General features: G+C 52.9%; 1 protein-coding gene and 1 long non-coding RNA gene across 3 annotated transcripts in view; both read right to left on the bottom strand.

The window, feature by feature from the left end:
• The window catches only part of POLN (DNA polymerase nu), a 161,244-nt gene that overhangs the window by 13,288 nt on the left and 123,168 nt on the right, over positions 1-24,788 (bottom strand). For both annotated transcript variants that reach the window (XM_060417472.1, XM_027971302.3), the window contains 3 exons: positions 7,633-7,715; positions 3,391-3,522; positions 1,003-1,113 (listed from right to left, as the gene is read on the bottom strand). In XM_060417472.1, coding sequence (XP_060273455.1) covers positions 1,003-1,113; positions 3,391-3,522; positions 7,633-7,715 — 326 coding nt within the window. The remainder of the gene's footprint in view (positions 1-1,002; positions 1,114-3,390; positions 3,523-7,632; positions 7,716-24,788) is intronic.
• LOC132659978 (uncharacterized) lies at positions 14,461-20,085 on the bottom strand. Its single transcript, XR_009601109.1, has 2 exons — positions 17,902-20,085; positions 14,461-14,826 (listed from the first exon to the last, which is right to left on the bottom strand). It is a non-coding gene; the product is annotated as an uncharacterized LOC132659978 (long non-coding RNA).

Raw genomic sequence — 24,788 nt, 5'->3', positions numbered from 1 at the left:
GGGCCAGCCTAGGGGAACTGCTCATTCTGGTACCCAGCTCACAGTGGGTGTCTCAGCAAGTGGCTCTGCTCCTGGGATGCGACTGAAGCTCAGGTCTCCGTTCCTGGCCTTAAGCCCTTTGAAGTTCCCAGGTTCACAGAGAAACAAGCCTGCAGTCTGTAGGCCGCCTCCCCCCACCTCAGGGCAGCAGCTGCCCCCGGGGCACAGTGGGGTTGCTGGCCATGCCCGCTGGTCTTTGTGGCCAGCCTGCTGGCCTCTCCGTGGGGCTCGTGGGGATTCGGGGCCTGGGGACGCTCTGCTCTGGCTGGTTGTTGAGAGGCTTGCTGCCTTAGGAGGAGTGGGCGGGCTGAGAGGAAGTGAGGAGACCGGAGGGAAGCAGTGGCTGGGGGGCCAGGGCAGAGGTGGGGCAGTGTCCTCTCCACTGGCCAAGTGAGGCGCGAGGCTGAGCCAGGGCAGCACCGCACCGCCTCTCCGTGGGCTCGCCCTCCATCCCCCGCAGCCCACGCCTCCCGCTCCGGGTCTGCTGGGTGCCTCCTACGGCAGACACCCCTCCCAGGCTCCATCCCGCCTCCAGCCCTGCCTCTGGGCCTGCAGGCCTTGGCTCTCCACCCCTGAGCCCTGGGGTCACAAGTGGGGCGCGGCTGGGCTGCCAGGCTCCCGGGGCCTCCTGAGGAGGGTGCCAGGTGTGTGGACCGTGGTCACGCCCCTGCCCTCCCTCCGCCCGGAAGCCCAGGGGCTCCCAGAGATGGAGGCCTGCGCACGTGGGCCCTCCACCCGCCTCCTGCACGGGTCCCTGGAAGGTGCGCTGGGCCTTTCCACACCTGCCAGGGGTGCAGCGAGAGTTTGGGCCAAGAGTCGTGGGACGGGTCTCCGTTTGACTCTAGCGCTGGCGGACGACCTCCAGGAGCATGCCTGCTGCCTGCAGAGCTGGCCTCGAGGGGCCGCCCCGACAGTCGCCCGTCCAGCGGGGCTGAAAACCCGGGAGGAGAGGGGCTCCGGCACCTTGCACCACGAAGTTCACCGCCTGCCGCTCCGCCTGTGCCCGAAGCTGCGGGTCGTGAGCTCGGATCCTGGGCAGTGGCCTCCTGCGGCCCATGATGGACTCCACGTAGCCTGCGGTCCGGGAGGAAAGCAGGCGGAGGGCAGTGGGGAGTGGGAACGGCGCCCAGGGCCCTGCCCTCTGGCCGCAGCTGCTCCAGCGGAGGTCCAGCCCACCGCCCCGCCCCACCCCGCCGCAGCCAGAGCTCCGCCCAGAGGCCTTCAGTCCGTGTCCAGCGCAAAACACGCTGTTCTGTGTGGACACGGATTCTGTGTCGGGAAGCGGGACAGAGGCAGGGGCCTGGGCTTGCCTAGTGGCAAGCTTCGCACCCTCTCTGACTTCTGTGATGCACTTAGATCTGACATGGGACAGAAGGTGAAAAGCCACGTGGGGGACTTGGGTGCAGGAGTAATTCTAGACAGTGGCAGCTGGAACTGGGGAGGAAACATCAATCCTTAGTCTGCTCAGGGAGGGGTTGGGGGTCTGCGTCAGAGACCACATCCCTTACTCCAGGGCCAGGCTCCGTGGGCCCCAAGCTTCCGTCCCTGGGATCCTCTTTAGGAAAAAGAACCAGGTGTTGGTAAGAACTAAATCCCCAGCTTGATCTCACACGTCTGGGGACTGGGAGAACCACTAGTACATGTGGTCAGTACAAAAACGGCCGTGTGCTGAGCGCTGGCTACGGAGCGCCTAGTGGAGGCCGCCTCTGCCTCTGTGGTTTCCCAGGGATTTCTGACTGCATGCCGGGCGCCGTGCTTCCTGCGCCTGCATCGTCTGGGTGGACTTGCTCCCTTGTGGGCCACGTGCCAGGGTTGGGGCTCCAGGGAAGCAACGAGCTCCTGGTGTCAGCACGGTGCCCGGGACTGGGTAGGCGTTCAGCACGCGTGTGGCATGACTGAGCGTCACTATCTGCTCACATGTGCAACGCTGGGTCAGAGGGCACCCGTGCTTCGCGCTGGGAAAAGGTACTGGGCAGGCCTGCAGGGCCTCCCGCGGAAGGGACCCTGGCCTCACCGGGCAGCCGGGGGCGGGGCGGGGGTCCCAGCTGGCACCTCCGTGAGCCCCGTGGACTCGGGAAGCGGCTGTCCCCTTGGTCTCCTCCTCTCCCTCTGGAAGCGGGCAACGGGGCTGCCCAGGCGTCTGAGTCGTGGTGAGGACTAGGTCAGTGTGACGGGAGCCCGTCGGCACCGGCCCATACCACACGGCACAAGGGCCTGCGTCTGACTGTCTCCACGCGCGGTGGCTCCATGGGCTGACTCATTAACACTGCTTCTGTCACTGTCCAGCCTTTCGTAACCGGTAGCCTTTCGTCTCATCCAGCTGGGGGGTCACCCTCGGCCCAGGGAGCCTGAGGCCCGTGGGGCGCTCCTGGGGGGTGGAGATGGTTTGCCGTCTTCCTGGAGCCCCCAGGAGGCTGCTGCAGCTGAGCACTGACCTGGCCCCGCTCGGGCTGGTCAGCCCAGGGGAGCTGTGCTCGCGGGCTCCCGAGAGAGGGTCAGCAGTGAGCCCCCAGGGCGGGGGTGGGCCCCGGACCTGCTCTGGGACGCGCGCCGAGCCCCGCTCCGCGTCTGTTCCGGCGCCGACCTCCTCCCCCTTTCGTCTGCTCTGCTGCTCTTTGCCACGTGTCTCGGGTGGAGGACTGTCTTTTATGTCCACAGACTTGGCTTCCTTTTTGAAACACTTAAAAAAAATCCCTTCATCTTTAAATGGTGGCCACGTCTCACCGTTTTACAATGGGATACTTATCCTGGCATTCATTTCTGAAATGTCTGTCCTTCACTTGGGACTTTCTAGAGCCCTACACTGGAGACTTCCCCGGTGGCCCAGCGGTTAAGACTCCGTGCTTCCACTGCAGGGGCGAGGGTTGGATCCCTGGTTGGGGAACTAAGATCCCCGTGCCGTGAGGTGCACCCAAAGAAACAACCAAGAAAAATAATCTCCAAGATTATCCAGGAAAGCGGTGAGCCTTTCAAGTAGGCAGATGGACGGATGGCCTCACGTGCAGATTTGAAGCTGCCTTCCTATTCCACCGTGGTCACAGAGCAGCTTCTATTTGATATCCTCGGAAATCTGTGGCCAGACTGTGGGCAAATTCTGTAGCTAAACCACAGCTTTCCTTTTCCAGGTGCGGGACTCGCTCTCTCCGTGAGCCCGCCCACTCAGCATTTCCCACTCACGCCGGGGGGTGAGGCCTTGAGGAGGGCCTGGCTCTGGACCCTCCTCACATGGAGTTTGTGGTCCCACCTCCCCAGCGGGGCGGGAGCTCACCCGGCTCCAGTGGCCCCCACCCCCACCAGAGGGGGCCCTGGGAGGAGGGGCTGCTGCCACAGCTGTGCTCGCAGCTGGCTCACCTGTCTGCTGACATCGAGCAATAGTTGCTTGGGTGAAGTCCTTTATCTTCTTGTACTTCTGCAGAAAGCTCTCCAAAAACTGGGCAGCTTCCTGAGCAGGAACTCCGAGGCAAGCAGCAAGCCGGTCCTTCCCTGTATGAGCAGAAACTCAGTCAGCAGTCAGCCTAACTCTGACCCCGTGGGGCCCAGGGGCACCAAGCAGTGACCAGCATGCATGGAAGCGAGTCCACAGAGGCTCTGGAGAGACTCGGGGAGTCAAGGCCTTGTGGGCACGCCTGCCTCTTCTGACCGCTCAGGATGGTGCTGGCTTTTGGCTCCAGGATCTAAGTGCTTGGTGCTGGCCAGTCTGGACCGGGGCCTGGTAAACGCTCATTGATTAGAATGCTGACCAGGGCCTGGCAGGTGATTCAGGGGGTGCGGACCTGATCGCAGCCTGTCCAGAGGGAGGCCTGCCCCAGAACTGGGGAGGCTGGGGAGTGTGGGCGCATAAAGAGGAAGGGAAAGCCCCCGGGCCAGGTCATGAGGGTATGGTGGTGGGGAGCTCTCTTCCAGGGGATTTTTTTTTTTTTAACAAATACATCTGGTCCAGGCTAATATTTGGTTCTTTCAAATCAGTTCTTTGGTGATCTGATGAAGCTTCTTATAGCAAGATCTCTGGTCAGGATAGCACCCCAAGTTCCAGGACAGGACCCCAAGTTCAAGAACAGGACCCCACATTCCAGGACAGGACCCAGAGTTCCAGCGCTGCACCCCGAGTTCCAGGACAGCACCCTGAGTTTTAGGGTGACAACCCAAGTTCTAGGATGACACCTGAGTTCCAGGACAAGTCCCCAAGTTCTAGGATAGAACCCCAAGTTCCAAGATGGCACCCCAGGTTCCAGGACAGAACCCAAGTTCCAGGACGGCACCCCGAGTTCCAGGACGGCACCCCGAGTTCCAGGATGGCACCCCAAGTTCCAGGACATCACCCAGAGTTCCAGGACAGCACCCCGAGTTCCAGGACAGCACCTTGAGTTCCAGGATGGCACCCCGAGTTCCAGGACATCACCCAGAGTTCCAGGACGGTGCCCTGAGTTCTGGGACAGGACCCTGAGTCCCAGGATGGCACCCTGAGTTCCAGGACAACACCCTGAATTGTGGTTGTCTTCAGGTCCCAGGAAACCACGTGTTTGCTTTCTATCAGTGCAGATTTTCTTTTCATTATTTTATTGTGGGAAAATGCATATAACATAAAGTATGTCATACTGTAAATTAACTGTGAATGTCCTAGAATTTCATTTAAATGGTGTAATCAATTATATACTATAAGTTCTCCTTATAGTGTCTGGATTTCTTTTCTCATTTGGCGTAATATTTGACAGATGGATCAGTAGTTTGTTGGATCTTTAATAACTGAGGTGTAATTGATGTACTGGAGAAGGCAATGGCACCCCACTCCAGCACTCTTGCCTGGAAAATCCCATGGACAGAGGAGCCTGGTAGGCCGCAGTCCATGGGGTCGCTAAGAGTCGGACACGACTGAGCGACTTCACTTTCACTTTTCACTTTCATGCACTGGAGAAGGAAATGGCAACCCACTCCAGCGTTCTTGCCTGGAGAATCCCAGGGGCGGGGGAGCCTGGTGGGCTGCTGTCTATGGGGTCGCACAGAGTCGGGCGGGACTGCAGCGCCTCGGCGGCAGCAGCAGCAGCCAGTGTCCAGCGCCGGCTTCAGGTCTGCCGCAGGGTGACTCGGGCGCGCGTCTCTGCTTCTGGGTTGGACCAAGCTGTCCTCCTTCTTCACATTCCGTGGCTTCCGGCTGTCTGGCTTGTAGATGGCTTGTTGTAGACGCTCTAGGCTCGCCTGTGTTTCTCTCAGCAGCACAGGGTCAGTTAATTAGGCTCGAGTCAGACTTCAAACTCGGCCCCCCTTGCAGTGGCTGAAGCGGGGCTGTCTGAAGCCGGCCCCTTCGTGCCCAGTCGGGGGGGCAGCCAGAGGTGGGGGCCGAGTTCAAGGTCAGGATGCGGTGCCCTCCTTCCATTCTCCGCTTTCAGAGGTTCCTCCCGCCACTCTCCGGACTCGCTGGCTGCCCAGCCTCTGTCCCCTGGCTCTTCACACTGGTGAGGCTCTCGTTTCTGCTGGAGTCTGAGCCAGGCCTGGCACTGATGGGGTCTGGCTTCAGGTGGGGAGTGAGATGGCTCACTGTGTCCCTCCTTCCTTCCAAGTGTTGGCCCCCCTGCAGTCCTGTGTGCTTTTGGGCACCTTCGGGACCTTCAGGGGGCTGTGTATGGTACTGCACCCTGGCACACTCTGCAGCCAGTGTCTGTGGGAGAGGGTGGCGCGGGGGCCACAGTCTCCTTCCCAGTGTCCAAGGCTGGGAAGGACCCCTCTTCTGTCTGTGGGGCTGTTGACATCCCTAGGCCCCTGCTCCCGGGAGGGGCCAGTGCTGTGAAAGTCTGAGAGAAGCAAAGACGGGCTGAGCCGGAGACCAAAGTCCCGCTCAGTGCTCCAGCCGTGGCGCTCGCTCCCCACGCCCTTGCTGGGGGTCCGTCCCGCTCTAAGGTCACGGTGCCCCCTGCCCCCAAGTGAGACCCCATTTGGCTCCATGAGGGCTTCTGTCCTGGCACTTCCTGCCCCTTCTTCAGGCACGATTTCCCTCCACACTTTGATTGAGCCAGTCAGTTCCTGCTGTTTCAGCTGTGAAAACATAGGCCCACCTCCCTGGGGGCACGGGGGGCGAGGACGCCCTGGGCGGGAGCATGAGGGGCCCGCACCTCACGGCCCCACGTGAACGGCCATCTGGCTTCTCCCGCAGTGGGTGAGTTGCTTCCTGTGCACGCACGTGCGTGTGTCCGCGTGTGTCTAGGTATGTGTGTGTGTGTGTGTGTGTGAGGTGAAACTAGCTTTAGGAGCAACTTCATTCTGTCTTCCCCAGCACTCTCTGCCCCACGAAGAACTGGAACCGTCCTCCCCCTGCTTCAGCCCCAGGGCCTTGTGAGAGCCCGGCGTGCGTCCTGGGACGCTGGCCTGCCCGGCCCGGGTCAATGGGCCCTGTGGGCACCAGCAGCTGCGCTGGACAAGTCTGGTGCCCCACGGGCCGGTTCGTGTGGCTCGTCTGCTGCTCGTGGAGCAGCAGCCCCGGAGCCCCGGGTGGAGCTGGCACGCAGCACCCCCCCGAGACTGGGTGTGGGGGCGAGCTTCAGAGGCGGCAACAGCTGCAGGAGAATCGAGTTCGAGCCGGCTCTGCGGGTGGCGGGAGCTCAGAGCAGGACGGGAGGCCCGGGGGCTGCTTCCAGGCGGAGGCGCCTGCGGGCTGGGGCTGGGGTGGTGGGCGGGCAGTGGAGTCCAGGGGGCCTCGGGGAGCAGTGAGCCCATCCCTGCCCTCCTGGCCAAGGCCCCAGGCAGCAGACACTCCCCTTTCTGGGGACAGCCCTTCGCTGAGCTCTGGGGAGAGGGGCGGGGGGCCCTTGGGGACAGGGAGGGGACATCATCTCACTTGTCCCCGTCCTGTTCTCTCTGTGGCCTCCCGCCGTCATCGTCACGGTGATCACGGCCCTGAAACCCGGCCTTGCCCCGTGCCCTCCATGCCCACTTTCAGACCCACCGTGCTGGGGTAAAAATGCAGCATCACAGCCCGGGAGCCGGGCCTGGGTGCCCAGGACGCCTCGCGCCTCCTGTGAGGCAGACGCAGCCGGCCGGCAGCCTGGACGAAGGCATTGGGGACCGAAGACGCGGAGGCCTGGGGTGGGAACCCCGTCACCGGGAGGGCTGAGAGCAGCCAAATCACCCTCTTCCCCTTGACGGCTCCTGCTCACTGCGTGTTTACAGCGCAGAGCTCTCTCATGTTTACAGCGCAGAGCTCCACTCCTCCGCAGGAGATCACACAGCGGCCTCTCCAGAAGGAGCCGGACTGAGTCTAGGGGAGCCCCCAGCGCGCACACAGCTCCTTACTGGGAAGGGCCAGGGTGGAGTCTCCTGGAAGCCAGGCTGTGCTTGGGGGCGGGCCTGGGGAAGCCCTCACTTCTGCATGCCCACCCGCTCCCCCTGCACAGGCTGTGGAGATGGAGGGTTAAGGGGGTGAGCAGCCTGCCTGCACCCGGCGCCCACCAAGCCATCAACACGCACGTGAACGGGGCCTGGGGAGCCGCTTAACGAGCTCCAGGGCCCGAGTGCCTCCCCATGGCTCCGCCACATTTCAACGCAGGCGCCCCCTGCCCCGTCTGGCCTCCCAGTGATGCAGGCCTCCCGCCCAGCCGCAGCTACCTGCTCCGTAGACCACCGCATACACGACCTTCTTGGTCTGCTCCCTGTCTGCGTGCGTCACGCGCTCTGGGGAGATGTCCTTCCTGCGTAGGGAGACGGTGTGCAGTCAGACAGGCTGGGGCCTCCTCCGCAGAGGTCCTCCAGGGTCCGACTGCATGGCCACCCCTCACCCTGAGGACCTTCCCAGGGGAGACGGTCAGCGTCTGCAGCATCCGTGTCAGCCGGGGCCTCCCAACAGATGTGAGCCAGCCAGGTTCTGGGGCGTCCACACCCCAAACCAGACAGCGGTTCCAGCACCCGAGCACCAGCCCGCTGGGAGAAAGGCCTGGGCTGGGTCCTGCTGCTGGGGGCAGCAAGGGGGTGGCGTCTGGACCCTCCACAGGACTGGACAGGCCGCCTGCACCCTGCCCCCCAGAGGGAGAGGCTGGGGCTTGAGCCCGTTGTGGGTGCCCAGACAGCAGCAGCAGCAGCAGCCCCACGTCTGACCATGCGTGCTCACGCGATCTCCTAAGGTTAAAGCTGAGCCTGGGAAGCAGAGGGGCAGGCGGGCACCCGGGCCCCTTCCCCTTGCCAGGCCCTCCTCGCCCAGCTGTGCGCGTGCCCTCCACCTCCCTGACGGAGTGAGCCCGTCAGGTGGGCAGAGACAGAGACAGGAAGGGGGAAGGCAGAGCGGCCGCGCAGAGGCGCCTGTCCTGCCTGGGGGCCTCCTGCACAGCCTGCCTTCTCTGCGGCCGCCGTGACGCTCAGGGCCTGCTCAGGGCTCCGGGTGGGGCGTGGGGGCTGCCCCGGCCTGCATGTGGCTTCCAGCTGTCCTCGCAGGCCGAGGCTCTGAGCGTCCAATTTCCTGAAGACCCTCGCCCCCAGCTTCTCCTCCCACCCAAGCTGTGGGCTCTGTCGTTGGCCGCCCCCCTGCCCCGCGCTGTTGCTGGTCTCTGATGTTTCCTGGCAAGGCCGCCCCTTTCTGCCTGGAGAGGGTTCCGAGCTGGGGAATCAACGCCGAGTCTGTGCTTCCGGCCGCCCCCGGCCGAGTCGGGACAGACAAACACGGCTCTGTGTGCTGTGTGCTCACACTCTTCGGAGCCAGGGACGGGGCCCACCCCGGGCGGGGGCTGCCACGTCGCAGGTGCGCTGTGGGCCTCACGAGAAGACCACAAAGTGCTCCTAACTGTTCCAGTCTTTTTTTCTTGACTCAGCACTGGCTTGACTGCTGCCCGCGGCTGGCGGTGTCCCAGCGTCTTGACAAGGTCGAGTCTGACGGTGGGTGCTTGCATTTCGCCCGCTTCTGGCGGCAGGTGGGCCCTCGGAGCTGCCTGCCTCACCATTTTCAGTGACGTCCCAGGGTTCGTCTGTTTCACCACCTGATTTCCAAGTTCCGACGCATTTTCCTTTTCCTTCTGTGTGAAGCAGTTTCGTCCACTTTTCAAAACTCTGCCCTTGACCTTGGCATTGTCAGCAGCTGTCTTTGGATGAGGGGCTTGAGACCAAAATGCACCAAAGCTCAGAGCAGATGTGTGCCAGCCCCCGTGCCCAGCCACCCTTGGGCCTCACCCACCTCCCTTCATTTTGGAAACCCACAGGCGCTCCAAACCCGATCAGGAAGGACGCTGCTGAAAACCTTACCTAAGACCCGCTTCCCCATTAACTGCCCAGGGCCCGGGCCCAACAAACCTGTCTGGTGACCCTGCAGAGAGAGGCCAAGGCAGGCGTTTTGGAGCAGCGCCCCCCAATCAAACCATGCTAGTGACCCCCTCAGTTCTATCCAGAGCTGGGAAGTTGTCTGAGGAAGCAGCATGGAACTCTCCCAGGACTTGCTTCTTCCCAGAGTCAGGATGTGATAGAATCCAGACACACAACCAATAAAAGTGGTGGATGCGTAGTGAGCATCACTTTCTGATAACAGAACACACTTTCTTCTGCAGCACGCATGGCACACACACACAAACCCATCAAGCACACAACAAACCTCAAAAGGCTGCGCACAGTAGGAACATTAAAACAACACCCAGATCACAGTGCAAGGCGACTAGAAATCGCAAACAAAAACAAAGTCCCCCAAAGCCTGTTTTTCCTAGAAATAAAACAAAATACACTTCTATCGGCAACTTTTGGTTGAAAAGAAATATAAACAGAAATCAAATAGTTTCTAATGAAGACAGCACACGTCAGAACCGATGAATCACACTAAAAGTGAGGAAATTGCACAGCCTTAAATGCCTCTGTGAGTACAAATGAGAGAATAAAAGCGCACGAATTAAATAAACAAGAAAAAAACAAAGCGCAAAGAATACACAGGAGCCAAGTAATAAAGCTAGACTGAAGATGGGAGCAGAGAGAAAGCAGAGAGAGAACAGCAGGACGGCTCACTAGTGAAGAAAGCCCTGGTTCTTATACAAAACAAGCCACTAGCGAGTTTAATCAAAAGGGCAAACACAGACACACAGAATAAGAAGCAAAGGACGAAAGCCGCAGCGAGCGAGCCGGAAGTTTACAGCCACTTAGAGATTATTCTGCACAACGTTACGCGAGTAAGTGGCCAAACCCGGGCCAAGCGGACAAGCTCTGAAGAAAACACAGTCAGAAAAACTGACTCTTGTAGAAAGAAAGTTAAACAGACCAATGTCTGTGGAAGAAGTAGAGAAAATTATTAAGGAACTATCCCACAAAGCACCAGGCTTAGGTGGTTCTGAGGGGAATTCTACAAAGCTTCAGACTAGAGTCCTCATACCATACACACCATTTCAGAGAAAATGAACAAAAATGTCCAAATAAAGTTTAGTTATACCAAAACATGAGAAAGTTATACCAAAACATGAGAAAGAGCGCATAAGGGAACTGATAGACTAATATTGCCTATGAATATTGACTGATGTAAGAATCTTAACTAGAATATTTGCAAACAGAGTCCAACACTACATTGAAAAAATAGCACCTCAAGGCCAAGCGGAGTTTACACCAGGAAAGCAGCGTTAGGGAGGCTATTAATACAATTCACTGCTCGAACAGGACTAAGGAGGAATCACGGGATCACCTGTACAGCTGCTGAAAGAACCCCTGTGACAGAATCCAGCTCCAGCCCAGCCCAACCCTACTCTGAATAAAAACTCTTGAGAAAACAGGAGTGGCTGCATATTTCCTTAAACTCAAAAAGCAAGGCTCTTAAACCCAGCTTCCTATCAAGGGAACCCCAGGCAAGGAGCCCGGGGCCTGCACCGCCTCTCCGCACGGTGCTGGAAGCATAGCTGAGCCTGAGGAACACAGGTCAGAACATTGTGGGTCCACAGAGACATAGATACTTCTTCCAATAAATAGACTGAAAAAAATTTTTGAGATGTAAAACAATTTGAAGAAACTTGGAGATGAACTTTACAGTCTGAATACTGAAAAAATTAAGAAAAGATTCGGTGCATCATGAATACACAAAATATAAGATGCAAATTTATTTTGTCATTCACTACCATAAACTGTACCCAAATCTATAACAAAATGTTAAAATTTACCAAAACTGAAGCACACACACACAGAGCAGGCACGGCGCCATTGGCAGTGGGGAGGAACGCAGACAGACGTGGAGCCGCGGCGTGGAGCCGTCTCTGGCATGGAACCGTCCCTGCACGCCACGGAGCTGCTGTGCCGGCTCCGACGTCGCCTCCTATTGATGCCATGCTGAGCTCGGGTGTTCTGAGGGTCCACTTACAAGCGCCCTGGGAGGCCTGTCACTTCCGAGTGAGCAGTGTGTCTCTCCAGTAAACTGATACTTGTAGTAAGAGGTGATCTCATGTTTGCATGCATTTTTCATCGTGCTTAGAGCAACACCGTGAACCTTCAATCACACCATACGCCGTGCCACTAGTGATGCTGGAAGAGCTCCCTAGAGGCAGAAAAAAATTATGACGTTCTGAGGAAAAGTTGAATTGTGTGATGCGTACGGTCGATTGAGGTGTACAGCTGTGGTTGCTGCAGTTTCAAGGTAAACGAAGCCAGCATAATGATCATTGTAAAAAAAGAAAAGGAAATTCGTGAAGCTACTGCTGCAGGCTCTACAGGGAAGCCTGGAGTGCTGCAGTCCATGGGGTCACAAAGAGTCGGACAAGACTAAGAGACTGAACTGAACTGACGCCTGCAGGCACAGAAACCTTGGATCCTTTGCCAAAGAGCCTCTTATCTTGTATTGAAAATGTCTCTATGGGACCTCCCTGGTGGTCCAGTGGTGAGAATCCTCCTGCCAAGGCAGAAGACTCGGGTTTGATCTCTGGTCAGGGAAGATACCACATGCCTCGGGGCAACTAAGCCTGCCTGCCACAACTACTGAGGCCAAGCTCTAGAGCCCAAGCTCTGAAACAAGAGAAGCCGATGCAAGTAGAGAAAGCCCACGTGCAACAACCAAGACCCAGTGCAGCCAGAAATAAGTAAAAAAAAAGAAAGTGCAGCTTTTATGTGGGCACAGGATAGATATAGACTCGAGCATGATTTGAGAAGAAGCGAAGCCATCACATGACAGCCTGAAGCAAGAAGAAGGTGGAGGGTCTAAACTGGGAGGATTCGATGCCAGAAAAGGATGGTTTGGTAATTTTAGTGAAGGGACTGGCTTAAAAAATGTAAAGACAGGAGAAGCAGCTTCTGCTGATCACAGGGCAGCAGCCGAGGGCCAGAAGCTGTTAAGAAAATCACGGGGAAGGAAGAATGTCTGCCTGAACAGGTTTTTAATGCAGATGAAAGTGTCCTATTCTGGGAAAAAAAAATGCCACAAAAGGCTTTTATCAGAAAGGAAGAGAAGCAGGAGCAGGAGTGAAGGCAGGAAGGGAGGGGTGACTCCCGTTCTGCATGAGATCTGTCGGGCTAACGGTCAGAACTGCCCCCATCTATCAAGCTGCTGACCCCCAGCCTTGAAGGGAGAAGATGGGCACAGCTACTAGTCTTTAGACGGCGTGCCAAACCAGACCCCTTCTCCCGCACTGGTTCCATCAGTGCTTTGTTCCTGAGGTCAGGAGACATCTTGCCAGTAAGAGGCTGCCCTGTAAAGTTCTTCTGATAGTGGGCAATGCCCCTGGCCACCCAGGACTCATGGGTTCAGCTCCGCAGGTGTCAAAGCGGCCTACTTGCCCCCAGATATGACGTCTCTATCTGGCCTCCCCAGGGGGGCCATAAGGACCTTTAAAGCGCATCGTACATGGTGCTGTACGGAAAGGACTGCCAATGCCACGGAAGGGAACCCTGGTAGAGAGAACATCACGGCAGCCTGGAAGGATCACACCATCGAAGACCCCACCATTGTTACAGACAGATCGCGAAAGCCATCAAGCCCCAAACAGTGAATTGCCGCTGGAGAAAACTGTGCCCAGACATTGGGTATGACTCCATAGGCTTTTACCGTGGAGCCAACCCAGGAAATCATGAAAGAAATGATGGGCTGGAAAAACAGGTCAGGGGTGAGGGGTCTCAAGACACGGGTCCTGGAGAACTTCAAGAGTTAACAGACCCCCACACCAGAGAAATTCACAGAAGATTTGAGGGAAATGAGAACTTCCCGACCAGTGCCAGACAAAGAGGAAGACGTGGAGGAAGCCACGCCAGGAGGACTCCAATATTCAAGACTGGCTTTGACTTCTTCTAAGACGTGGATCCCTCTATGACGAGGCGCTGGAGACAGCACGTGTTGGAAGAAAGAGCGGTGGGTGCCTTCAGACAAATAAAGAAGCAAAGAAGTTGAGCTGAGTGGGAATTTCGATGCATTTCTGAAACACTGCACTGGGTGTGCCTGTCTCCTGCCTCCCCCGCCCATCCCTGCCCCCAAGACAGCGGGACCAGACTTCCTGCCGCTGGGCTCACCCAGCGTGAGGGTGGCGAGGAGGAAGGCCCTGTGGCGATCCGCCTCCGCTCTCTGGACAGTGAGTCGCCACCATTCACAGTTAGTCCACTTGTCTGCTCTGCGCCGCCCCCCCCCGCCTGCCCCCCACCCCCGTTATGCTTTTAACACCTATAGAGAGTATGCTAATGACGTACCTTTTTTTCCCTGGACGCACCTCCTGTCTTACAGGATCTTACTTCCCTAGCCAGGGATGAAACCTGTGGCCCCTGCACTGGAAGCATGGAGTCCTAACCACTGGGCCACCGGGGAAGCTCTCTGATGTTCCCTTATGTCATTCCTGATATTTGTAATTTGTGGATTTCCTCTTTTTTTCTCTTAATCAGTCTAAGAACTTCAACCTTGTTCGTCTTTTCAGATATCCTTTCGGCTTCCTTGATCTTCTCTACTGTCTTTCTCTTTCTGTTACGTCGGTTTCTGCTCCTCCTATCTCCATTCTACTTGCTTAGGATTTAAGTCACTCTCATTTTTATGGCATCCTAAGGTAAAAGCTTGGAAGCTTTGAGAGTTTATTTTAGACTTTTCTTATTTTCTATTTTTAAGCATTTAATGTCATAAATTCCTAAGTGCTTCCAGAGTTGCCTCCCAAATTTCTGACATGTGTTTTCATTTTCATTTAGCACAAAATATTTTCTAATTTCCCTTCTGACTTTTTTCTTTGACCTGTGAGGAAATCAACCCTGAATATTCATTGGAAGGACTGATGCTGAAGCTGAAGCTCCAATACTCTGGCCACCTGATGCGAAGCGCTGACTCATTGGAAAAGACCCTGATGCTGGGAAAGATTGAAGGCAGGGGGAGAAGGGGACGACAGAGGATGAGATGGTTGGATGGCATCACCGACTCAGCGGACATGAGTTTGAGCAAGCTCAGGGAGATAGTGTAGGACAGGGAGGCCTGGCGTGCGGCCATCCACGGGGTCACAGAGTCAGACAGGACTGAGTGGCTGAACAACAACAAATGAGTTATTTAGAAATATCATCTTTATTTGCAAATATCTGGGGATTTTCTATACATATTTTTGTTCTTCAGTTCAAATTTAACTTCACTGGGTTAGGGAATACAGTCTCTATGACTTCAGTCCTTTTACATTTCTTAAGACGTGTACTGTGGCCAAACATATCAATGATTTATTGTGCACATAAAATGAAGTATATTCTGCAGCGGTCACTCACATTACTCAAGTCTTCCGTACACTTTCTGCCTTTCCTTGCACTTGTTATCAATTATTGAGAAAGTACTGCTGAAATCTCCAGCTGTTCCTGTGGATTTTCATTTCACTTCTATGAGGTTTGCTTCATGTATTCCAAACTTCTCCGATTCGATGCACCCTATGGAGAATGGTTACGTTTTCTTGATGAATTGGCCCTTTTATTTAATGTCCCTCATAATAGTCCTTGTCCTGAAATCCAACTGCCTGGGACTAACACAGCTTTTCAGACATGAGGCTGCTAAGTCTCGATCTCCTGGTTTGTAGTCTATGCCTCATCCACCGACCCGAGCGCTGTCTCCGTTACCAGTGCCCAGTTTGGGGAGAGTCTGGGGCCTCTTGAACAGCACGATTCTCTGGCTCCATAGCTTATGCCTGGACACATCAGCAGAGAACAAGGCCGCCTGTACTCTTTGGGACTTCATACCAGGAAAAAGTACACATTTCTCACTAACTGCATTTTCCTGTTGCAGTGACCACTACTAACTAGGCACAGAGCAGATGACCTGTAAACTAGCACACCTGGAGCCCGAAAGAACCTTGGAGAGGGCTGGCGTACGCATTAGCTTCCTGTGGCTGCTGCAACAAACTGCCACAAGTTTTGTGACTTAAAGAGAGTGATATTTATTCCCTCCCATTCCTGGGGGTCAGAAGTCTGAGCTCAGTACCACTGGGCAAAATCAAGGAGTTGGCAGGGCCCACTCCTGCCAGTGCTCCGGGGGACGGTCTGCCCCTGTGTCTTCCAGCCTGCAGTCACATCACTGTAGCCTCCGTCCCGTGGTCCCAGGGCCTCCTCCCCTCGGTCTGTGTCAAGTCTCCCTCATCTCACTCTCACAAGGGCCCTGTGACAGTCCTGCCTTCATCAGAGGGCAGAGAGAATAAACCCACAGTCACAGAAAACTAACCAAACTGACTACATGGACCACAGCCTTGTCTAACTCAGTGAAACTATGAGCTGTGCCGTGTGGGGCCACCCTAGACAGACGGGTCACGGTGGGGAGTTCTGACAAACGTGGGCCACTGGAGAAGGGAATGGAAAGCCACTTCAGCATTCCTGCCTTGAGAGCCCCATGGACAGCATGAAAAGGCAAAAATGATAGGACACTGAAAGATGGGCTCCCCAGTCAGTAGGTGCCCAATGTGCCACTGGAGAAGAGTGGGGAAATAGCTCCAGAAAGGATGAAAGGATGGAGCCAGAGTGGAAACAATGGCCAGTTGCGGATGTGACTGGTGATGGAAGTAAAGTCCGATGCTGTAAAGAGCAGTGTTGCATAGGAACCTGGAATGTTAGGTCCATGAATCAAGGTAAATTGGAAGTGGTCAAACAGGAGATGGCAAGAATGAACATCGACATTCTAGGAATCAGTGAACTAACATGGACTGGAATGGGCGAATTTAACTCAGATGACCATTATATCTACTACTGCGGGCAGGAATCCCTCAGAAGAAATGGAGTAGCCCTCACAGTCAACAAAAGAGTCTGAAATGCAGCACTTGGGTGCAGTCTCAAAAATGACAGAGAGATCTCCATTGGCTTCCAAGGCAAGCTATTCAATATCACAGTAATCCAAGTCTATGCCCCAACCACTGACGCCAAAGAATCTTAAGTTGAACAGTTCTATGAGGTCCTACAAGATCTTCTAGAACCAACACCAAAAAGAGATGTCGCCGTCATCATAGGGGACTGAAATGCAGAAGTAGGAAGTCACGAGATGCCTGGAGTAACAGGCAAGTTTGGCCTTGGAGTACAAAATGAAGCAGGGCAAAGGCTAACAGAGTTTTGCCAAGAGAACGTACTGGTCATAGAAAACACCCTCTTTCAACAACACAAGAGATGACTCCACACATGGACATCACCGGATGGTCAACACCGAAATCAGATTGATTATATTCTTTGCAGCCAAAGATGGAGAAGCTCTACAGAGTCAGCAAAAACAAGACCAGGAGCTGACTGTGGCTCTGATCATGAGCTCCTTATTGTCAAATTCAGACTTAAGTTGAAGAAAGTAGGGAAAACCACTAGACTATTCAAAATGAAAGTGAAAGTTGGTCAGTCATGTCTGACTCTTTGTGACCCTATGGATTCTCCAGGCCAGAATACTGGAGTGAGTAGCCGTTCCCTTCTCCAGCAGATCTTCCCAACCCAGGGATTGAACTCAGGTCTTCCACATTGCAGGCAGATTCTTTACCAGCTGAGTCACAAGGGAAGCCCAAGTATACTGAAGTGGGTAGCCTATCCCTTCTCCAGCGGGTCTTCCTGACCCAGGAATCTCCTGATCCAGGTTCTCCTGCATTGCAGGTGGATTCTTTACCAACTGAGTTATGAGGGAAGCCCCCAGACCATTCAGGTATGACCTAAATCAAATCCCTCATGATTATACAGTGGAATGACAGATAGATTCAAGGGATTAGATCTGATAGAGTACCTGAAGAACTATGGATGGAGGTTTGTGTCATTGTACAGGAGGCAGTGATCAAGACCATCCCCAAGAAAAAAGAAATGCAAAAGGGCAAAATGGTTGTCTGGGGAGGCCTTATAAATAGCTGGGAAAAGAAGAGAAGTGAAAGGCAAAGGAGAAAAGGAAAGATATACCCATCTGAATGCAGAGTTCCAAAGAATAGCAAGGAGAGATAAGAAAGCCTTCCTCAGTGATCAGTGCAAAGAAATAGAGGAAAACAATAGAAGGGAAAGACTAGAGATCTCTTCAAGAAAATTAGAGACACCAAGGGAACATTTCATGCAAAAGTGAAAGTGAAAGTTACTCAGTAGCGCCTGACTCTGTGACCGTAAGGACTGTACAGTCCACGGAAGTCTCCAGGCCAGAGTAATGGAGTGGGTAGCACTCCCTTCTCCAGGGGATCTTCCCAACCCAGGGATCAAACCCAGGTCTCCCTCATTGCAGGCAGATTCTTTACCAGCTGAGCCACCAGGGAAGCCCAAGGAAACTGGAGTGGGTAGCCTATCCCTTCTCCAGTGGATCTTCCCGACCCAGGAATCAAACCGGGGTCTCCTGCATTGCAGGCGGATTCTTTACCAGCTGAGCCAGCAGGGAAGCAGATGGGCGAAATAAAGGACAGAAACAGTATGGACCTAACAGAAGCAGAAGATATTAAGAAGAGGTGGCAAGAATACACAGAAGAACTGTACACAAAAGATCTTCACGACCCGGATAATCACGACGGTGTGATCACTCACCTCGAGCCAGACATCCTGGAATGTGAAGTCAAGTGGGCCTTAGGAAGCACCACTATGAACAAAGCTAGTGGACGTGATGGAATTCCAGCTGAGCTATTTCAAGTCCTAAAAGATGATGCTGCGAAAGTGCTGTACTCAATATGCCAGCAAATTTGGAAAACTCACCATTGACCACAGGACTGGAAAAGACCAGTTTTCATTCCAGTCCCAAAGAAAGGCAATGCCAAAGAATGTTCAAGCTACCGCACAACTGCACTCATCTCACATGCTAGCAAAGTAATGCTCAAAATTCTCCAAGCGAGGCTTCAACGGTATGTGAACTAAGAACTTTCAGATGCTCAAGTTGGATTTAGAAATGCCAGAGGAACCAGAGGTCAAATTGTCAACATCCGTTGGATCATAGAAAAAGGAAGAGAGTTCCAGAAAAACATTTAGTTCTGCTTTATTGGCTACACAAAAGCCTTTGGATCACAACAAACTGGAAAATTCTTCAAGAATGGGAATACCAGACCACCTTACCTGCCTCCTGAGAAATCTGTATGCAGGTCAAGAAGCAACAGTTAGAACTGGATATGGAACAACAGACTGGTTCCAAATTTGGAAAGGAGTACGTCAGGGCTTTACATTGTTACCGTGCTTATTTAACTTACATGCAGAGTACATCATGTGAAATGCTGGGCTGGATGAAGCATAAGCTGGAATCAAGATTGCTGGGAGAAACATCAATAATGTTTCTCAGATATGCAGATGACATCACCCTTACAGCCAAAAGTGAAGAGAAACTAAAGAGCCTCTTAATGAAAGTGAAAGAGCAGAGTGAAAAAGCTGGCTTAAAACTTAACATTCAAAAAACAAAGACCACAGCCTCTGGTCACATCACTTCATGGCCAATAGATGGGGAAACAATGGAAACACTGACAGACTTTATTTTCTGGGGCTCCAAAATCACTGCAGATGGTGACTGCAGCCATGAAATTAAAAGATATTGGAAGAAAAGCTATGATCAAGCTAGACAGCATATTAAAAAGCAGAGACATTACTTTGCTGACAAACATCTGTCCAGTCAAAGCTTTTGACTGTAGTAGCTTTTTCCAGTAGTTAAGTATGGATATGAGAGTTGGATCATAAAGAAAGCTGAATGCCGAAAAATTGATGCTTTTGAACTGTGGTGTTGGACAAAACTCTTGAGAGTCCCTAGGACTACAAGGAGATCCAACCAGTCAATCATAAAGGAAATCAGTGCTGAATATTCATTGGAAGGACTGATGCTGAAGCTGAAGCTCCAATACTTTGGCTACCTGATGCGAAGAGCTGACTCACTGGAAAAGACCCTGATGCTGGGAAAGACTGAAGGCAGGAGAAGAAGGGGACGACAGAGGATGAGATGGTTGGATGGCGTCACCGACTCAATGCACATGAGTTTGAGTAAACTCCAGGAGTTAGTGATGGACAGGGAAGCCTTGCGTGCTGTAGTCCACGGGGTCACAAAGAGTCGGACGCGACTGAGCGACTGAACTGAGCTACGATGGCAGGCAGAGCCCAGGCAGTAATCCAGGGTAATCTCAAGATGGCTGACGTAACCGTGCAGCAGAGATCTTTTTTGCACAAGGAACCTGCACTGGTCCCAGGCCTCAGGATGTGCATCTGTTTTGGAGACCACCATTCAGCTCAGCACAGCACGTGAAGAACAAAACACTCGAAATGTTTATATAATGAGACCCAGATTTTGAAAATGAAAACAAAGGAGTGGGCATCAAGAGCACAGAAGTGTGTGTATGAGAGAGACTGCGACAGAGAGAAAGGACGGACAGGAAGGGAATGCTGGCAGGAAGACCAGGGTTCGGATGCGGGGCGAGGAGCAAAGTGCACCTCGGCCTTGGCGGAGGATGCAGTCCCCGTGGTGGTCCAGAAGCCAGGAGCACAAGAGCTCAGAGGCTCCCCAGTTCAGGGAAGTTAGCTGTGTGCTCCCGCCCCGAGGGTGAGAAATAGAGAGATGAAATGAGATCTGTACAAAAATCACGTCAGTACAGTTCTATCTAAATCCTTTGTCAGACCCAAGCTTGACTATGCCAGCCATGCCAGAGGCTGTCCCCGGGCAGCCGAGAAGCAGGGAAGAGACTGCGGCCAGGCCTGCAAGTGCCTGGCAGAGACAGGGTGGACAGGGCACCCAGGAGCGCAGGAAGCTCACGAGGGCCTGCTTCAGGGGCGAGGGCAGATAAGTCAGAACTCCACAGGGAAAGGGAGGCCAAAGAGCCTCGCTGCCTCCAGCAGGGCTGCCAGAACAGGCCTCCAGTCTGGACCCCATGGCATGGCCAGCAGAAGCGGTCGGCAGCCCAGGGGCAGAAGGACAGCAGACCCTGGAAGGAATTGGCTTCCCGGTGTTCCCTTCTGAGACCCCACTGAGTGTGCCTCTTGGGAGCTGTGGTCCAGGGCTCTGTGTCCGGGGCAGCCACAGGTGGCCCCCACGGCTACAGCAAGAGCCAGACGGCTTCAGCACCACTGGAGAGCGTCCACACTCCCCCAGGTGCCTTACCCGCTGGCAGCTCCAGGCCTGCTGAGCCAGGAGGCTCAGCACGCTCATGGCCTCCTCCAAGCAGAGGCCACAGACATGGGATGGCCCAGGGACACGGACTCCTTGTTGCCTTTTGTTTCCTTGCTGGAAGGGGACTGCCCCCAAACTGGGAAGGGCCAGCAAATGCTATCCAGAGAAGAGGTGTGGCTTCCTGAGGGGAGGCAGCCTTGTGAATTCCACCCCAGGGCTGAGAGAAGCACCCAGGTCCAGTGACGACTGGAGGGAGCAGGAACCACAGGAAACAGGGACGAGGTTGTTCCTAGAGGTCACAGCTGTGAACAGTGGACAGAAACGAGCAGGGAGTCAACGCTGGCGGCCTGCCTTTGACCCAGTCAACCCACTTTCCTAGAGGATGCCCCTGCCCTCCTGAAACAGCCCACCTGTCCAGCCACAGGCTGAAGTGAGCCTGTCCATCTTCCCAGGACTGGGGACCAGCTGAAACCACAGGCACCATCCTCCATCCCTTTGGAGGTTTGAAAGCACTTTTTTTTTTTCCTTTTTGGAATTTGTGGAGGTGCAGTTCTTCTTTTTCTGTTCCCTCTGAAAAGGATATTGGTGTTTGGGGCTTTCTACCTTTTGTTGGATCCTCGCAAGTAATTTACATTTTCCAGTCATATCATTAACACTTACATGTTAGTTAGTAGAGAGCTGTACATAATAACTTTTTGCAAGACACAGTCCTTGGGAAAGGTCTATAAAGAAGAAAAACTTCTGGTAAGTGAAAAAAATACCCACAAGATATTATAAGGAAACACTGCCTTCAGAAACTGGAAGGAAGGGACTTCCTTGGTGCTCCAGTGATTAAAACGCAGAGGGCCTGGGTTCCAGACCTGGTCAGAGAACCAGATCCCACATGTTGCAGCTGAGACTTGTCACGCTGCAACTAAAACTCCCCCACGCTGCAGTGAAGACCTCCCGTGTGGCAGCTAAGACCTGGCACAGCCAGAAAAAGGGAAAAAAAAAAAAAAGAAGTTGGAAGGAAAATCATCTCCAACATAGACTTCTATCCCCAGCCAAATTATCAACCAAATGTGAGACATTTTCATTTAGGAAAGATCTCTAAAAGTTAACCTTCCATGCACCATTTCTGAGAGAGCCAGAATTGGTGTCTTGGTGTTCCATTTGGTGTTTCCCCAAATGTCTTGGTTTTATGTTCTACCTAGACAGAGGAGGAACCCAAGAAAGGGAGGCAGGAAGTGGGAATCAGACAGGGGAGAGGGGCAGAAGGGTCGCTAAAGGATAGCGAGGAGAAGCGCAGGCTGGCAGATGTGCACCAGGCCGAGAGAGGGGGCAGTTAGGTGAGGCTGGGACAGGTGGGGCTCCAGAAAGGACTGCAGGAAACGGAGCTGATAAACACGGATGGGTGGGAGAGTCTGCCATACAAAGCCACTCAGAGGAAACTCCAGAGGCAGGATTCCATAATAAAAGAAACAGCGTCAGGAGTTGCCGTTAGGGACTGGGGAATACGATATCTCGGCACATTTATCGCTGGCTTTTCTCTTCTCGGAAAAGATTAGCTCGAATGAAAGCGAGAGATCTGTAAGTGCGCACAGAAACTCAACAGCATCAGCACAGGAGCGGGGTGGGGAGGGGACAAAAAGGCACGGTGAACCGCGCACTTTAGTAGAAGGGAGCTGCAGATGGTGACCGTTCTAAGTAATCAAAAGATGAGCAAGAGAACGTGAGTGTCTACCCTAGCACCTAACACAGTGACTGGAATATAGAAAATATTCAGTAAGTACTCAGTGAGTGAATGTGCAAAGAAATGAACAGGTATGATTCTTAAGGGCAAAAAGCATAAGAATTTATGCTTTAAATACATAATTTAAATGTATAACTTTTAAACAATCTGGAGAGCTATCTGCTTTTGGAAGTGGTGGACTAGCACGCTGTAAACCAGTTTCCATGTAGGACAATTATAAATGCTGGAGAAAATGTTAAAAAGCATCTGTTTGAAGGCATGAGAGAACAGTAAGAAAAACCCTGAGGCAATAAGAACTTGGGAGACTATGGCTTCGGGAAGGGGACATGTAGAAATGAAAGCTTGGTGTTTGGGGCCAGACTCACCCTGAAGGATTTGCTGGTGATATTTTTCAAGTGATAGTTGAAAGGCTGATATCAGCTTCCTGAAGTCTATGGGACTGGAGAAACACTTGAGGTTTAGGCCTTATCAAGAAAGAGGATCCTTGGTGCTCCAGGGAAAAATGAGACTTTGAAATTCACTAGCTTTCACAAAGACTGAAGCCCTTCTTCCCAAAGGATCCATCTTGGGGTGGACTAAGGCCATCTGGCCCCAGTCTAACTGCCAGAAGCAAAACAAAGTCATCTTTTGAGGAAGATAACACTATTCATAGCTGTAACGTCTCATTTTTTTCATAGCTGTAAGCTCTCATTTTTGTTCACACTATTTGATCAAAAATCACCTGGCATTCCATGGAACAAGATCAAATAACTAAAAACCAAGAGAGAGACAATAGAAACGGGTCTATGGGAGACATAGGTGCCGCAGTTATCAGTTGACTGTGATTAATATGTTTAAGACAGGTGACAAGCTGAGAAATTGAGCGAAGAATGGAAAACTACACAAATTAATTAAATGGCAGGTGGAACAACTGAAAAGTACAGTAAATAGAAATAGGAACTCACAGGTGCAGGGTTTACCTTTAACAGCCTATTGGTTATGCCTATAGAGAAGATTATGGATGGAATGTAGGTAAAATAATTGAAGCTTAGATAAAATGTCCAGCCTGAGACATGTAGAGAAAAAAGATGGAAAATACAGAAAAGAGCTATGAGAGAAACACGGAGCACAGCAAAAAGTCCTAACACAGGTGTAACCGCAGCCCCTGAAGGAGAGGAGACAGGCAGGAGAGACGCAATGTTTAAAGAGATAATGACAGAGATTTCCAGAGATGATGAAAGACAAGACTGGAGGTAAAGGGAACCACAGGCAAGACGGATCCAAAGAGAACCACATATAAGGGTAATGTAAAACTGCTGAAACCAAGACAAACAGAAAGTCTTAAAAACACTTAGAATGAATGACTGATCGCCTCCAAAGAAGCAGCAATCAAATAACCATGACTTCTTAATAAAATCAATGGAATGAAATCATAGAGATGCTTAAGAAACACCAGAAACAAACCTTACAACTTGTGGAACTAGCATTCCACTTCCAGCACAAATATTCCTCAGAAATAAAGGTAGGAAGGACTTCCCTGGGGGCCCAGTGGCTAAGAATTGGCCTTCCAATGCAGGGGACACGGTGTGACCCCTGGCCCAGGAAGATCCCACATGCTGCGGGGCAACTGAGCCTACCAGCCGCAACTACTGAAGCCTGAGCTCAAGAGCCCAGGCCGGGCAACAAGGGAAGTCACTGCAATCCGAAGCCCGCAAACCTCCACGAAGAGTGGCCTCTGCTTGCGAAACCAGGAAAGCCTGAGGCGGAAACCAAGACCCAGCACAGCCAAAAGTAAATCAGTAAATCTTCCCAAAGGGAGAATAAAAAACATTTCAGACAGACAAAGCCTGACGCAATCTGTCGCCTGAATACTCGCACTGAAAGGAACGTGAAACGGAAGGAAAACGGCTCCACGCGCAAGCGCCGAGGCGTGGAAAGGACTAAGCGTCGATGGATGGGATATACAAGCAAGCTTAGAAGGCCTGACTCGTTGGAACAGACCCTGATGCTGGGAAAGCCTGAAGGCGGGAGGAGAAGGGGACAACAGAGGATGACATGGTTGGATGGCATCACCGACTCGACGAACATGAGTTTGAGTAAACTCTGGGAGCTGGTGATGGACAGGGAGGCCTGGCGTGCTGCAGTCCATGGGGTCGCAAAGAGTTGGACATGACTGAGCGACTGAACTGAAAATGAATGTTGACTATACAAACCATATTGTAATATTTTGTGTGGTTCAAAACATATGTAGACGTAAAACATATGGGAGATAAATGGAGTTAAAGTTCCATATAGCCTGAGAAGTGGTAAAAGTGCAGCTTTATATCACATTTTTTATAAGTGAAGGATGCTTGTCATAATCTCTAGAATAGTTTCTAAAAGAATAGTGAAAGGATACATAACTCACAAGGTAATAGAGCAAGAACTGAAATACTGAAAAACACGTAAGTCCAAAAACAGGCAAAACGAGAGAGAAAAAGCTGCATGGAAAAAGTAGGACAAACAGAAAACTATAGTGAAAGGAGAGATTTATGCCCGAATGCGTCAGCAACTGTGCGTGAATGGGAAAGGCACTCCAAGTTAGAGACAAAAATTGTCAGAACTGATTACATTTGAAAACACTGCGTATAGGAA

Source organism: Ovis aries, chromosome 6 (assembly GCF_016772045.2).
Source record: "Ovis aries strain OAR_USU_Benz2616 breed Rambouillet chromosome 6, ARS-UI_Ramb_v3.0, whole genome shotgun sequence".
Classification (NCBI taxonomy): domain Eukaryota; kingdom Metazoa; phylum Chordata; class Mammalia; order Artiodactyla; family Bovidae; genus Ovis; species Ovis aries.
The sequence above is the reverse complement of the archived record's forward strand: the minus strand, read 5'-3'. Positions and strand labels throughout refer to the sequence as shown.